This window comes from Lissotriton helveticus, chromosome 3_1, assembly GCF_964261635.1.
Source record: "Lissotriton helveticus chromosome 3_1, aLisHel1.1, whole genome shotgun sequence".
Classification (NCBI taxonomy): Eukaryota; Metazoa; Chordata; class Amphibia; order Caudata; family Salamandridae; genus Lissotriton; species Lissotriton helveticus.
In genome coordinates this window covers 404,803,853-404,820,175 of record NC_136061.1, presented here as the reverse complement: position 1 = coordinate 404,820,175, position 16,323 = coordinate 404,803,853, and the positions used below count along the sequence as shown (strand labels likewise).

The window sequence follows — 16,323 nt, the reverse complement described above, 5'->3', positions numbered from 1 at the left end:
TGATAGAAACATTTATGGATATCCAGTATGCAGTATTACAAGTGCATTATCTCTAATCGAACTTGTGATATGGTGGACAGGATATTTGTCATGTTAGGGATAGAGTGATAGAGACTCGGCCACTGAACTCTAAATCAGGCCCTTAATGTGAGCATTTAGCTCAGGATAAGCTGCACTTCATCTGCGTAGGTAAAGAAACTGAATCTAAAGAAATGAATTGGAATCAGGATACATAATGACTGAATTAAGTTGGGCTGATGGACTCTTCGTGAGGAACAATGCAGGAATTTAATTCAGATTGAATAGTGGGTAGAAAATTGCAGTCTTTCACAATAGAAGAACAGCAGTCAAAAACACGGCAACCCAATCCAGAATCGGCTAGATAAGAAATCAAGATAGGATGGGAGACCGAGTCGAAAGCAGCACAGAGGTCAAGTAAAATAAAGCTGATTCACCACAGTCATCCAGTGCAAATGTAATTTGAACTGAGACCAGAACTGATTTGTTGCACAATGATGGGCAAAAGTCAGATTGATGGTGATCATTAGATTATGGGTTTCACAGAAGTCAGACAGCAATTAATTCAGCAAGGTAGTTTTGGCAGCAGTTTAGATGGGTCGATAATATGAAAGGACACTAGGATCAAGGGAAGGTTTCTTCAGTAGAGTAATCTCTGAGATCTGTCTTCAAGACTTCAGTACTATCACCAATTGAAAGTCCTGTTACAAATAAAGGTAAGATGAGTTGCAATGAGTGGTACCCAATGTTTCAGAGTTTGGACAGGACATTGATCGAGGGAAGAACCAGAAGATGAAACAGAATGACCAACGTCATCAGTATTAGGACACAAAGAGGAAGGTGAGAAGGAGTTGACGATATCGTTGATTTCATTTTGGGAGAAGTCAGAAAGGTCAAACAGAGAGATATCCTCTAGCCTTTCCTTCAAGGGACCTTCCAGAGGCAAAAGCAGTTCTTACAAGAGATGAGCCATATGTGAAGATCTGGATGAAACTAAATGCTTTTTGGTAGACTTACAAATTCAGTGTCTATCATCACATTAACTGGAGCTACTGTGTTGCCTTGAAAAGAAACCAACAAGCTAAAAATTTTGAAACCGAGCGTAATCCCTTGAAGCCATCATCATCCTCACCATTAGTGAAGAGATTATGTCTAGATATAGAATATGTTTGCAGCCCTGGACAGTATACTGATATCCAGCATAAGTTCTGAGATTGTATCATCTTCAGTGATGATTCTTAATGTAGCATATGTTTGCAGTCCTGGGCAATGAGTGTTTAAAGGGTGCAGGGGAGCTACTGGAGTATCTCCTTTCAGGGTTTATTTCTCGCATACAATTCTGTTAGCTATGAGACATGTCAGCACTTTTTGGCGCATTTCATAAGGGTATTTTTCAGGTTGTTTCCATGTGATTTTTCCATCTTGTAGTCTGGAAACATCCTTACATTAATCTTCTTGCTGCTTTTCATGTTGCCAGATGTAGAAACTCGAGGAAGAGGGGCAACAAAGAATGCCTGGTCACCAATTTCGCAACATAAAGGTGAGTCTTTTTGTTGTATCGTGGAGCAATAATAGTACAGTTACCTTTTATTTGTATTGCCACATCTCCCATATTTACTCTCACAAAATATTAACTTGCTTACCCAGCTAAAATCCAGCTCCTCATGTTTTTCCTGAAACAAAAGGAAGAAGAGTCCTATATATGCTGTTCATCTTAATACATAAAACTCGTTTGGCTCTTTGTCATCTCCATTGGCATTTCACATGGAAATTCTCTTGAATTTAATGTCATATGGCGAACAGGTGGTAGCTCGACTATAAGCTACCTCATCACCTGTGGGGCATCTATTTCAATTTTGGGAAGTGCAGTGCATTCAGAGACAAGTGCAACAATATTTAATGTGGGCATGTTTGAATGAAAGACCAAGCGCCTTGTATTTTTAAAACTTTGTGTTGCCATTTTTGCATGCATTGTCGAGGTCTAAATCCATGGAACACTGCAAAGGTATTATTCTCGAAAACACTGTGTTAATTAGCCACAAACATCACTTTGTTGCTTGGCTATGCCTCGCTGCTCCTTCTTGAGGGAATCAGTCAGATCGCTACTTATACGGTATTATAGGGAGAGGTGTGGCGCCGCGGACAGGGCGACTGATGCTGGACTCTGGAGATCACGGTTCGATCCCCAGCGCCGGCGGCAGATTAGCCCAGCACCATGTGACTCTGGGCAATAGCATGTTTAATCTTCCTCCGGCCCCTAGAGACCCTAACGGGTGATTGTTCGCGCTTTACAAATGTGGATTATTATTATTTAAAGATTTTATATAATCAGCACTCATTATTACTGTAGTGGGGAGCAAATGAAAAATCAATTAGAAATCCAATATTTTTCACAACTGTCACAGTTACGAGACAAGACTCTGAAGATGAGAGAAGATAGATAGACATATCTGGATTGCCAAACAGCATGATCTCTGGTTTTTTTTTATTAAACGTAGGATAATTGTTATATTTGTATCAGTCAGCAGATGAACAATTGGACATACTGAAAAGCAAACATTTTAAATTCTAAGCTGATCTGGATGTCATCAGGATCCTTTAAGAATGTAAACTCATATGACTGAGCGAGTGTAGCCATGGATATGAGACAGATATTGTAGAGCCATGATTCCTTTTAATGGATTGGAATATTCACTTTTTATTTCTTAATAGAGTATCTAATTGAGACTAGAGGCAAGGCTCACTCAAGTGTCTAATGGTTCCTTCTTCTTTTTCATGGTATAACAGTGCACCAATTTTTTGTGGCACACAGGTATATCATTCCACGTGGTGCAAAGTCAGTTTGAAGTCTGACAGGCAATTCAGCATGGGCGCTGTATCAAAGGTGTTCCTTCGCTTACATGGCAACATGAACCCAGTGCTTAATTTGAGTTAGTGGTGGCAGTTAGGTCCCACCAGCACTCATTCTTGGCAACCGGCACTTATTTTGCTTCCTCAGACTTTAACCCAAAGCAAGAGTTTGAAAAGAACACAAGGATAAATGAATGAGGAAGAGAAAGATTAAATAGAATGGACAAAGGGAGAAATCAGGAACGTGCAAGTCTGAGATAAAGGGACAGGTAGTGTCTGGTGGTGGATTAAAGAATAATAAGGTCTAATGAAGGCTCCACAGCATTGGTATTCTGCACACTGACTTACAGTAGCACTCACCCCAAGCTTCTGTCCAAATGTTCTGGCCCGCGCACTTTTTATTTGACAAATTCAGCACTCCAATGCTCCATACAAATGAAGCAATGCACTTTGGAGATCGCACAGGGGTGAAAGTGCACCCTCAAAATCTATATTACAGAAGGTGTTTGAGAATGTCTATTGCCTTTTCTCTAATATGATAGTGCCATCGAAGGGGATCAAAAGAAGAAAAACCAGCCATTTTTTACATTGTATACAATAAGTGTTGAAGATAGCCTAGGCTAGTACAGGACATTGATGGTGCTAGTGGTATTTTGGGCACAATGGGGAAGTTCCAAATTCCTTGTGCAGATGCTATATGACTGTCTATTCCTTTTGCTTTATGTGAGTACCTTTTTTCCTACTTACCAACACTTGTATTTCCAACAACAAGGGGTGCCTGGGGGTACTTTGCTTTCAGATCTAGGAGTTCAGTAAGTGTCGCAGGGGAAATCCAGGTCATCCTTTCACCGTGGAAAACCATTTTCTTTTTCTTCTGGTTTCTTGCCATTATCTGTTGTAAGGAAGTAAGACATACAGAGGAGCTAAAGATAAATACTTTTTGAGTGTAAAGGAACAGTTCAATGCCCAGGTACTCCCCTTGAGACACAAGTTCTCCTCACAACGTGTTAGGACACTTAAGTATTGACCCAAATCGAATAATTAGGGTTTATGACTTTTGAAAGACTGGGACTGGTACAACAAACGAGTTTCGATCTGTGGTCTAAAAAGTACGTAGGCTGCTCACATTCCACGCTACTTGTAGAAGGCTATTCCATCGATATGCTCTAGCAAAAATGTCTCCACTAATGGTTCTGTAAAATATGTAATCAGACATTTTTAATACTTAGAGACTAAACATCTCTATTTAGGTAATCAGGTTTCTCCTGCCCCCAACATATCTTAAATATTTTTATTGTTAATTTCTGTACTTCAGTGAAGGTAAACACGCATACCAACAAAGTGAGTTCAGTCCCTCAGTCATTAGTGTTGATTACTGCTACATTTCTAGTAACTCTTGAATGCACAACACAGTCTACGCTTTCACAATACTACTTTTTGTTCACCTAATTATAATGTATCACAAGTAGGTTCTAGTGAATATTTTTTACCCTTTGGTGAAAACAGTATAATCTAAGAATAAACAACTGACTCAAAAGTGCCACAAAGAAATGAATCCATGATAAAAACGAAATAATCTATGATCTGCACAAAACATCCTTCATTGGCCCGGCCCCTAGAATTTCAGTGCACCAAATTGCAGGGATTACCATGATGCAAGAAAATGACCAGACATAAAAAAATTAATTGGATGAGTTGTATCCTTCTACTGTTGCCATGAGGGAAATCTTTTTTCATTTCGCATCTGCACTACATGGTTTTCTCCCACATCCCTGCCATCGGCACTCTCACTAGTGCATGCTTTTTTTATTTTTATTTTTTAAAAATTGCATTGGGAGCTTTCTTTGGACTCCTGAGGGCATGCCGGTACTTACTGAGTGAATTGTGTGTTTCATACACGGAGAGGACGATCTTGACCTTTGAGGTTTTTTCTACTGAATTGGGAGCTATACATATTGCTGACCCCTCTATGCACTAACCTTTGCTTAATGGATGAACTGACGGCTCTGGAGATTACTGATATATGTTATACTCCATGAATATTACATTACGTGCCTTGAAATAGTCACCGCTTGTGACGAAACTGTTGGCTGTTGTCTTGAAAGTATAATCATAAAGATCACTGGATTTGCTATGCATTTATTTTGAACGAATCTCCTTGGATTGGACTCTCTACACACCCTAATTTATGGACTTGATTTGTTGACTTCTCTAAGAGTGCTACTCTTTCTGTACTTCATTATGTGCGATCAACCCTTTGGGTTTACTGTTGGCTCTACCCATGGGTAGTAGGGTACTCGATACCAAGCAAGCAAACAACTCATATTTTTGTGTGTTGTCAGTACTAATCCCTAAAAAATTAATATTTTAGGGGTTGCAATTATTATATCACTACTACCTACCTCTTTGACTAATAAATATTATGCAAACAATAATTGATTTCAACCTTCAGTTTAAATAGTTGAAGATAAACCTCTTTAAACAGAGCTCTTTTTGTTGTTCTTCAGCATGACGCACTTGATGTTCTCGGAGTCTAATGAAGCTTGGATAGTAAAGAACCTCGTTGATAAGTGAATAAATACATTGGGAAAAGAACTTCTGTTGAGCAAATGCAATCCCCACATTCCCCATATTCATGTAGCTCAAGCTATTAGGGAGCTATGAAAAGTAAGATGTTTTATACTATGTAGTTTACCTGCTAATCACACCACGGCTCTGCATTTTGTAAGAAACAAAGGACCTGATCATCAGAAAATGTGTGAAGGAAGTGTTAGATTCTCCATTGTAAGATTCTCCTACAGAGGAAAGTGGACTCAACCTATGTATAGTACAGATCGTTCTTCTGACAAATTCTCTCTCTTCCAATTCTCACTTGCTCAAACAAATCAGAACCCAAATCTAAATCATACCTAGAGTAATTAAACACCAAATTGGGTTAATACCAAAGTACTAAAGGTATCTACAAGCATTTTCTTTGAACTGCTACTACCCAGCCCAGATACATAAACACCAGTCTAGATATATAACCCATCCATCCGTACACAAATTCTTACCATGAGTTCAGGTGGAAAGATGATTTCTTGAGTCGGATCAAAAGGCAGAAATCCACCTTCTATTTTCAGTTTTGTGGGGGCCTGAGAATGAAAAGAGTATGTTTAAATGTTAATTACTATAGTAAGCCATAATTTGCTTAGACTTTATAGCAAGATCAACATTTTCAAAGCTCAATCTTTGACTCGCAGAGTTGAAGTTCCCAATATCCACCAGCTTGCCAGTAGAAGGAGAGAGTGTAAATGCTGTCCAGGTAGTGATGAATTGGTCAACACATTACTTAGAAAAGTGTGGATTCAGAATATCTAATATCGAGGAAAAAAATATTGATAGGCAAGTATGTATAGATGTTCCATACCTACCGCCACATTTTTTAACCATTTTAATGTATATCTAGCTTTACGGCATAAGTGGATTTAAGAACATTAAATATAATCTGTACATCTTCATATGCACTTCTCTTCCGCTGTTTTGGTCCTTTATGTTTTGGCTTCAATATTAAGATTAAAGTATCACAATATTTCTTAACTTAATATTCTAGGCAATAGCTCTTAGAAGTACACGCTTATAGAAGTTTATAATGTATGACTACAGGATATTTTTTGGGTTTCTAAAACTGAATGACCCAATAAAAAACACAGCATCAGCAATTATGTGGCTTAGTTAAATTCTTCTTCTAGTTACATCTTTATTATTTTTCTATTTACATTTGCATGTTTGCATTTGAAACTATGTTCTTTTGAAATCAAACCTTGTATTAAATGACATTCCTTTCACTCACAAAATCAGTATTTTCAGTACTATTTCTTTGGCAGCATTCATTCTGTAAACCTAATTCCTGTTTGACTGACTCTTTCCTCCCTCCTGTGTCTGCTCAATTAGTCCATTGGGAGGAAACACAGAAACAGACTTGTCTCTCCGTGCATGTTGGGAAGAGAAGTAGAAGACCAGTCGAAATAAAACTTTGGCATGTAAAAAAGGTTCAGAAGCACGTACATTTATGCCTTACGTTAATGCTGAAGGGTACGGATGTAAGTGGTTTCCAATAAGATACTATAATATCTTTAAAACTGGGAGAAAATACAATTAATCTTTTGTTTTTCATATGTTACAGAAAGGCAGGACTAAAGTGTTTGGCATGGTATGTGAAGTTGTTACCATAAACCTAAGGAGGGTAGGATTTAAGTAGAGCATAGTTTACGGTGAGCTGTTGGATTGGGCTCCAACAGGAATATGGAGGTGGGAATTCATCTGTAGAATTTATAACAGTGGAATATAGAGGACAGGATTTAAATGTGACTCTATTTAAGGAGAAGGTAGCTTTGAGTAAATTTGAGGAGGATAAAGAGTGGGATTTTACTTATTGCTCTAAGAGGGCGAACAGGGGTGGGAAAAAATAGGGAGAGTTACTTTAGCATCTATTAAATTACAGCATTCGATTCAATAAGCTTTATTCGGTTAAAACAAAGCAACCATAAAAGCACAATACATGATCAAAATACATCAGCGAAAATTAATAAAAAGGATCAGCATCAATTAAAATTATCTAATTTCATTAAAACTTAATTCAATTCTCAGTGAAGTAAACTTAAAATAAATGTCACCGCATCAGTTCTTTTAGTGTAAACGGTAAACTCATAGCAGCATTCATAGACAATTGTTTGCCATAAACAGTTTTTAGTGACAAGATCAAAAACACATAGACTTAGAAAGAGCAAAGTGTTCAGTTAGTGTGACCATCCCCAGTCTTGGGGGACCGGTTGATTTCATTAGAACATCATACTTTTCCTAGCATGAATTGAACTTAAAATAAATGTTGCAGCATAAAAACAAATCTCAGGTTCTCTTAGCATAAACAGTAGGTTCATAGGAGCATTAGTGGTTTTGGCATCATATGTTTTAAACAGTGGTTTAAGATAAGCTATTCTAAAAGTCAGATACATATCACATAAAAGTAAAAAATGCAAGGTACTCTGCTTGGTATGCCCATCACAAGGGCATGGGAGACAGGGCGCTGTTTCATTGTAGGGAACGTTAATAAATGGTGCGCAAGGCCTAACCTCATTTTGCTTTATAAATATTGAGAATGTCTTTAATGTGGCGATCCCCCAATTTAGATGCAAATTTAAAGACACCATTCACACTTTTGGTCAATTACAGCATTCAGAACCGAGTTGGGGGCATATTATCAAGGAACGGCGTTAAAATGATCACCGATTTAGCGGCAGGAAACTGCCGCTAAAACGGCGATAATGGGCTTAATAACATGCCGTAGAGAATTCCAATAGAAGCCCATGTTCTGGTGTTAACATGGGCTTCTATTGGAATTCTCTACGGCACATTATCAAGCCCAATATCGCCATTTAAGCGGCAGTTTCCTGCCGCTAAAGCGGCAATAATTTTAACACCGTTCCTTGATAATATGCCCCTCAATTGTTAAAGGGCTTTGCATGTTGCATATGATAAAATGAGAGCCAACTTAACAGCTGTGGTCAGTGATTCAGTATTGCTCAGTGCTGTGAGCACCTACATATTTAAATAGGGTAATAGTGCAGAGTGTAGAAATCTGTCTAATGTTACCACTACAAAAGTAAGCCCACCAGGGCTAATAAATGGTGAACATTAGGGAGGAATTTTATAAACCTTTCATTTTCTGGAATATAGTGTGGATAACCGCACCCTAAGCTTGAGGTGTTTGCCATTCCCCTTGTGTGGGGCATCATCAACATGTTAATGGCCCCAAAAAAAGACATATTGGCAGTTGGATTTCCCAGCATACTGATTGACTGATCTTAGGTTAAAGGTGATTTCTTTTAGAAACAAATAGCCTAGAAACCGGTTATTTTAGCAAAATTTAGCTTTAAAGCATTGATAGTCTTGTATTGTGAATGCATTGTGTAGCAGGAAAGGCTGTGAATGCAACTTGGCAGATGGACACTAGGATAGAGCAAATGCAATGATTTTGGGACTTCAGACAAAGTTTCTTATTGTCACATCACTCCTCACCATGTGTACATTTCATTCTTCTAATTGCCATGTCAAACCAAGTTAGATAATATCCAAATACCAGAATTAGGATACACATCCTATGTCTTAAAAGATCTTCTGCACATACCTGGCACCCTGGAAGACTCTAATATCCTTCAGGTCCCAAATACATTATTGGCTTATATCCATCCTAGATACATAATAGTCACAAGTGTATACATAGCAGTGTCACATAGGAGTGCGTGTAATGCAGTCCACCCACACAGATCTATTTCTGTCTTTTTATCCCTCTCCATTCAAATGTGACTGTTTCCTCACTTCCATAATGAACATCACTCTTGAGCGTTATCAACCCAACGGTTGTAGTCAGCACTGAAATCAAATGGAAACTGCAACTGAAAACAAACACAGCTTAGAGGACCTGCAGACTAAACCATAACCGCCAACTAATTACAATGATACTTTGTGCCTCTGTCTCTGACACTTCTTTCATCCATCATATTGCTAGGCACTGTATCACAAGACAAGATAAGAGCACCTCTGTGGTCTCACTCATACACAATACCTAAAGGTTTCCCACAGAGGTTCACAACAACAAGTACAACATCCTTCCCCCACTCCCCTTTCGATGTGCCTTGTTACATGTCCTATAATGTGATTCGGCTCGCACAATGGGGCATGAAGCATTACATAAAGACGACAATAAAACAAAATATAGACCTACATTCTGAGGGCTTACGATACATCGGTAGATAGATTGACTGGTAGACAATGTGAAGGAGATGGGGCACATGAACATAGTATGTGAGAACCTTAGGGCATACATATACCATACGTGAGGAGCTTATGACATATGGCCACAGTGTGATGAGCCTGGGGTAAGTGGGCAGTCTCTATGTGTGAGGATCTTGGGGCGAGAAAATTGATGTACTTAACAATACTTGTTTAGCACAAACCTAGCTGGGAAGCAACAGAGCACTAGAGAGGGCAAGAGCCCCGGTGTAGGATTCAAGATCATTTATAACAAGAGATGTGTCATCATTTTCTTTCTGGAATATTGGAGGGAAAACCATCAACAGCGTGAAATAATACTATTTAAAATACATACATCATATACAATAATAATAAGTAAACATGCATATGCACTTACTTTATCATCTTCAGACATAGCAAGTGAGCCTCCCGCTGGATCCATACAGCATCCAGACTTGTCTTTCTTGCTACAGCAACTCTAAAGGAGGAAGCAGCACCATTTATAAAGTATTGCTCATGCAGTTGCTGCTCTTCCCTACCAATGCACATATCACTTGTGAGACACATTTCGGACTGTGTGCACCAGTCAATATCTCCTACTGCCAACCTGCAGAAGACCGGTTGGATACACCGCAGCATCACACTATTAATAGGAAAGCTATTTATGTCTCAGGCCCAAGACCCAGTAGCCCTGAACATACCCAGCTCTAATACCTTTCGATACCCCTGATCTCCTTATACACAATAGTGGTATTTCCTTGCGGGGTGATACAAACTCGATAAACAAACTAGAATGCCCTCTGTCCTGCAAGCGGAGAATGAGGAGGCGCCCATTATCCAGTATCCGTAAAAGACCATTTAGAGCTGGGAAAGAGTCAGTGAGATGTCATGCTCGAGTTGCAGGAGAACATGCTCCTCATTTAACCACTGGCAGAATGTTGTGCTTGTACATGAATGAGCTCTGAGGGTAAACATGGAAAAAGTGTAGTACTTCATGTGCAAACCAGAGAACTCGCCTGTCAGCGCATGGTAGGATGTCTGCCAAAATTAATATCAATCTCATGAGGAGTACAGAAACCTACCTGGGATACCTAAACAAGATATTTTACTATGTTACTGGTTCTGCTTCACCTTTACTCCTTGGTTGGAGGCAGAGCAGTGGTCATATTTAGCAGACATGCATGCCGCCGTCGAAATTAAGCCATACATCTGGTTATAAGACTAAACGTTAGGCTTTATTTTGCACATTTTACCTATCTACCACCTATGTAAAGCATGCCATGAAGAGGTACCTGCCTAACAATACAGCGGATTGCAACTGTGATCTCCAGGCTTTTTAAAAAGTACACATTCTCCACTCTTCCATAATTAAAGTCTTTACTTAGAATTTGGGAGGATGATTCAGAGAGGAATTCCAGACCCCCAATAAATAGGCAAATTCGTTTTGGATTATTTATTTGTGCTTTGACAGCTTTACTATGTTTTACTGATACTAAAATACATATTTCTGAAGGAAACAACAAAATGAGAAAGTGAGATCAAAATGAACTATTAGCATTATTAAAACAAAACTCACTGAAGAGAAGGTCTTGCAGCCATCAATGATTGGTCTGTACCCTGTGCAGCGACACAAGTTTCCTGAAGGGAAGAATTCAGAAAAGTTGGTTTCTACATAGTGTATTCTCATAGCATTCCACATTTTAAAGCCAGAATATTACAGATTTATAAAGTTCCAAGTACATTTCTTTTAACTGACTGAACTTGTAATCAGAACTTATGTTTGTTGCAGCAACATATAGTGTGCTTGTGTATTTTTAGTATGTAGAACCTGAAAAAGATGCTGATATTTGTAATGAAAAGTAAGTCGCCCGGCCCCATGATTTGACTGGGAGTCTACATACATCAGAACTGATCACTTGTTGATTTTTAAATGCAATTATAGATATTACAACAGAATACTTTGGAAAAATGTGATTGCCATACTGGAGATTTTTGGTCTGAAATAACTTAAGACAGACTGGAACTGATGACATTACGAAAATGACACGGGTGAAGTTGGCTGCTTTAATGGTGAGCATCTATATTTTTTGCACTATGTCTCCTTGCTATTTTGTGAGTATTCTAGATGGGGTATCTTTCTTAAAAGGCAGCGGCACATGACATATTGTCACATCAAGTCTCATGCATCCGGGACCCATCCGCACGGTCCGTCTGCAGACCCAAACGCCCCGATTGGTGCCGGAGCCGCTTGCGGGGATCCAGTAGGGGTCACATCCGAATCCACGGGGCCCGAAAGCACGCCAGAGGGAACAGCCGTCCAAATATTTGTATCAACCCTCAATATACCAACAGCAGTAAAAATGTGGCAATTGATACACCTAGTGGAGATGAAGAGGGGAGAGTGGTTGATAAATCTCACAACGACTATCCATTATCTGGAAAAAGTCATAAACCAACATTGGAGGACCTAAACAGTCAGCCAGAGGGTCAGGATGCAGGTGGAGTATCATCAAGTGGCAGTGCTGCGAATTTGGTACCAGCACATTGACAACTTAGAAGTGCTGAGCATTGGTCCATTGGTGGAAATGAGAGTAGGGAAAGTTCCAGCTGTACTTCCTCAAGCCACAGGACCCAAGACAGTAGCTCAGGAAGGGCCACTTCAAAGACTCCAGGAGGCGGAAGAGCACACTAGTGGCGCGTGTTAATGCTAAACCAACAGCAAGTCAATAAGTTGTCAACTGGTCCATCTAGTTATAGCCATCACTCGATGCATCAGGTCTAGCAGTTCTTCGAAACTATCCTAACTGAGATTCGAAAATGCAAACATTCTCAGGCCCAGTGAATTGCTACAGTTCATCAAAGGCTGGATAAAATTGAGGGTATGATACAACAAATTCAGGAACAAATTAAAAAACTTGAGTAAAGAGTGTCAGACATGGTGGACCACTCTTTAAGCTGCAACAGTGATATTGCTACTTTTTGGAAAAAATGACAGGTCTCACAATTGAAAATGGATGAAATGGAGAAATATGCGAGATGATATAATCTGCGCTTCAAGGGGATTCCACACGATAATGAACGTATAAACGGCCAGACTAACCCCTTGTTATATATGGAAACAATGATTAAAGAACAATACAAAAGCAAAGAAACTCCCTAGCACATGTCGAAAATCAAGTTCTTTTCAGTTTTCTCAAAATTATGCATTCAACATTCTTGCATTTCAGAAATGAATCGCATTAGGATCATCCGATTGTTTCTTGTGAATTTTTATTCTTGAGCTCTCACAGCCAACAGGTGTTTCGTCGTATTGGGAATGTAACCCACGACTTTTTCAAGGCTCTTTGAAGTTATGCGGTAGCTTGTATTTTGCGGTGATACTTCCAACCCGCAGTAGGTTTCTGTAGGGGACGATCTTCGCGTCTCAGTAAAACTCGGTGAAAGAAGTCAAGGAGTGTGGCTTCTCAATTCTGTATATTCATATGTAGGGCTTTCGCCATTTCAACGGTGTAAATAATGTGTCCCCGGTCCTTCCGTAAGATACCAGATCGAAACACGTGTTGGCTGTGAGAGCTCAAGAATAAAACTTCACAAGAAGCAACCGGATGATACTGATGCGATTCATTTCTGAAATGCAAGAATGTTGAATGCATAATTTTGAGAAAACTGAAAAGAACTTGATTTTCGACATGTGCTAGGGAGTTTCTTTGCTTTTGTATAGGTCTTTGCCTATTTTAGAGGGAGTTGTGGTTCCCTTTACCTTATAGCACCGTTCTTCGAATACCTATTGCACCATATTATAGTGGGATATTCTGATTGGCGCCTTAGAAACCTATAAACAATACCACTGGCCTAGTGTTTCCAATGATTAAAGAACATATACTTGAGAATCTATTGAAAGACCTTACCGTAATGAGGGTGCACAGGGTTCCAGCACAATGTTTAGTGGGGCGAAGTACCCAAGGACACTTTTTTAGATTTTCATGTAAGAGAAGCCATTCTAAGTTAGGCAATTCAGAAAAAGAAAATGTTGTAAGCTGATGGATCAAGAGTGAGATTATTTTCTGATATGTCAGCATTTGCAGCACAATGGCGAAGAGAGTTTGTAGGGCTGATTCGACAGTTTTAGAGTGCAAGGGCACAGGCTTCTATCATCCAACATTCCAAATGTGACATTTCTTTTTAAAGTCCATTTCATCCATGTGTTACTCTTGAGGAAGCTCCTAATATACTACAAAAAGTGATACAAGCCAGTAAAGGCTAGTGGCAATGAGAGGGAAGACCAGTTGAAGTGAAAATGTGATATAAGAGAAGATAAAAGATTACTGTGGTTAACGGGAAAAGGCTGTAGGTAAACCAGTTACTGGGGGAGGCCACGGCTAGAAGGATAAGCACTAGTCTCTTGCTTCATGGCAGATCCAGTTAAGTCACCTGAGCTGCAAGGTTTTGGGTGTGGTATACAAAGTCTACTCTGCTAATTAACTTTTTTAGGCTGTTAGGTTTAGATCTTATGCACTTTTTATACTTTTTATATTAGCACTTTTACTATAGACCCGAATTGGGTCCTCTTGTTTCAGTAGCACCCTAGGATCGGCTTATAGACTGAAAAGAGTGTTTCTTAGGTTTATAAGCTGTTAGGGTTTTCTCAAAGCACTTTGCATGGTGCATTTTGTAGATAGGACCACTTAGGCTGCTTGTTGGTTACCACATGTATATACTCGAACCCGGTTTCTCTGTTATAGGGCTCTTATTTATCTAAACAGTAAAGGCTTATGTTTTGGGGTACAAGTTACTGCACTGATGCGTTTCATCCAGCGGGGGTAAAAAAATTGGCTAGGCCGTACAAATTTGTCAAGTATCTTCATCTTGTCGCACAAGCACTTCCTACATGCAAGCACTTTATTGTTGCTTCTGTGTTGTCGAGAAGAGACATCTGAACATTATGGAGGGGGTGGAAGTAAAAACGTGTGAGTAGGTCCCAGGTCAAGACACCCACATTTTGGGTGGGTTGAAGAAGGGAGTTAAGGGACATTTCCCTCTTCGAATGGGGCAGGGGAAGGGGGTGGAAGGGGAGGGATGGGAAGCAGGGGTTTGCAGTTAAAAAGAGCAAGACAAGAGTAGGTTGGGAATGGGCAAGGTATAAGAGCATGAGGAGAAGAGGGGGGAGTTGGTAATTGTGGTAATTGTGGAAAGCAGGGGTACGGACCAATTCCAGGAAACAAAGGGTAATATGGTTATACTAAGGGGAAAAATAAGGGGAAATAAATCATTTACTGTACAAGAGGTGGTGATATGCATAATTTGAAGGAATGTCACAAAGTATAAAGAAAATCTCCTGTACTGTAAATGAAATTTTAAATGCACGTAAAAGTGGGGCATAGTTAAAATGGTTGGGATCTTTTTCTCCTAAGGTACTATTTCTACAGGAAATGCATTTTAAGTCTAACACCCTCAAACTGTTGTTGCCAAAGAAATATTCACAAGTGTACTTTGCTTCGGCCAATATGGCAGTTCGGGAAGTTCGTATTCTGTTTTCGAGTATGTTGGATTGGGAGGTGAGAGGTGATCCGGGATGAGGAAGCGAGATGGTTCTGGATTGAGGTTAATGTTGTTGGGGTCCTTCTTATTTTCTTGAATTATTATGGGCCAATCTCTGACGATATTAAAGCTTTAGAGCAGATTTATGGCTGCCAATGCTTACTTTTTGACTCAGGCTTATGATTATTTTTCAGTCAACAAGGACAAGGCTGCAATTTTAATAATGGATGCAGAAAAATTGTTCGACCTTGTTGACTGGCAGGCTTGTTTTTTTATTTTTGGGGAGTTTGGCTTTTTTTCCCATATGATATTGATGCTAAAGGAAGTTTCCAAAGGGGCCGAAGCAAAGATAATTATTAATGTGGAATAGGTGGGAGAGGTTAAGATTAGGCGTGGCACACTTCAGGGATGCCCAGTATCCCCCCTCCTGTTCTCTCTCTTTATTGAGCCACTTGCTGTCAAAATCCTCTCTAATACATCAATCCAAGCCCCCATAATGGGGATGGCGAAAATAACACTTTTTGCAGATGACATAAACTTATATCTTAAGGCCGAAAGTGCGCACATATAGGAAGTGCGGGAGGAAATCCAGACCTTTACAGGCATAGGTGGTTATAAAGTTAACCAGTCCAAAACAGAGTTGCTTCTGTTCAATTCTACGGATGTCCGGTTGCCAGGGCTACAGACTTTACTACAACAGCTTATAAGATACTTAGATCGGTGGGCCACTCTAGGGGCAATGATAGCGAAACGAAATATAGCACAACAGTGGGGATCCAAGAGACCGTCCAAGCTTGAGGAATGGAAAGAGAACATGGACTGGTGTATGTTCCGGGAGAAGACTGTCTATCTGGCCAGAGGCCGACCTCGTAAATGGGTAACTGTTTGGGGGTCGTGGAATCAATACAGGGGAGAGATTTGCATACCACCGGTTGATGTTATTTTGGATATACCTGCATCCCTGTGAGCCTTGTGTGTAACAGTATTTCGTCCCCCCCCCTCTATTTTCCCATCCCCTCAGTTATTATTGATATGATATGATATTATGTGGGAATGTTTAACCTCTGTACTATGCACTCATTTTGATGTCTTGTTTTAAGAAAAAGAAATATAAAAAAAAAAGAT

General features: G+C 39.6%; 1 protein-coding gene across 1 annotated transcript in view; it reads right to left on the bottom strand.

The window, feature by feature from the left end:
- LOC144822537 (aldehyde oxidase 1-like) overlaps window positions 1-16,323 on the bottom strand; it is a 661,088-nt gene that overhangs the window by 525,910 nt on the left and 118,855 nt on the right. Inside the window, exons 6-9 of the mRNA XM_078680183.1 lie at window positions 11,237-11,298; window positions 10,058-10,138; window positions 5,922-6,002; window positions 3,616-3,760 (exon numbers count right to left, since the gene is read on the bottom strand). Coding sequence (XP_078536309.1) covers window positions 3,616-3,760; window positions 5,922-6,002; window positions 10,058-10,138; window positions 11,237-11,298 — 369 coding nt within the window. The remainder of the gene's footprint in view (window positions 1-3,615; window positions 3,761-5,921; window positions 6,003-10,057; window positions 10,139-11,236; window positions 11,299-16,323) is intronic.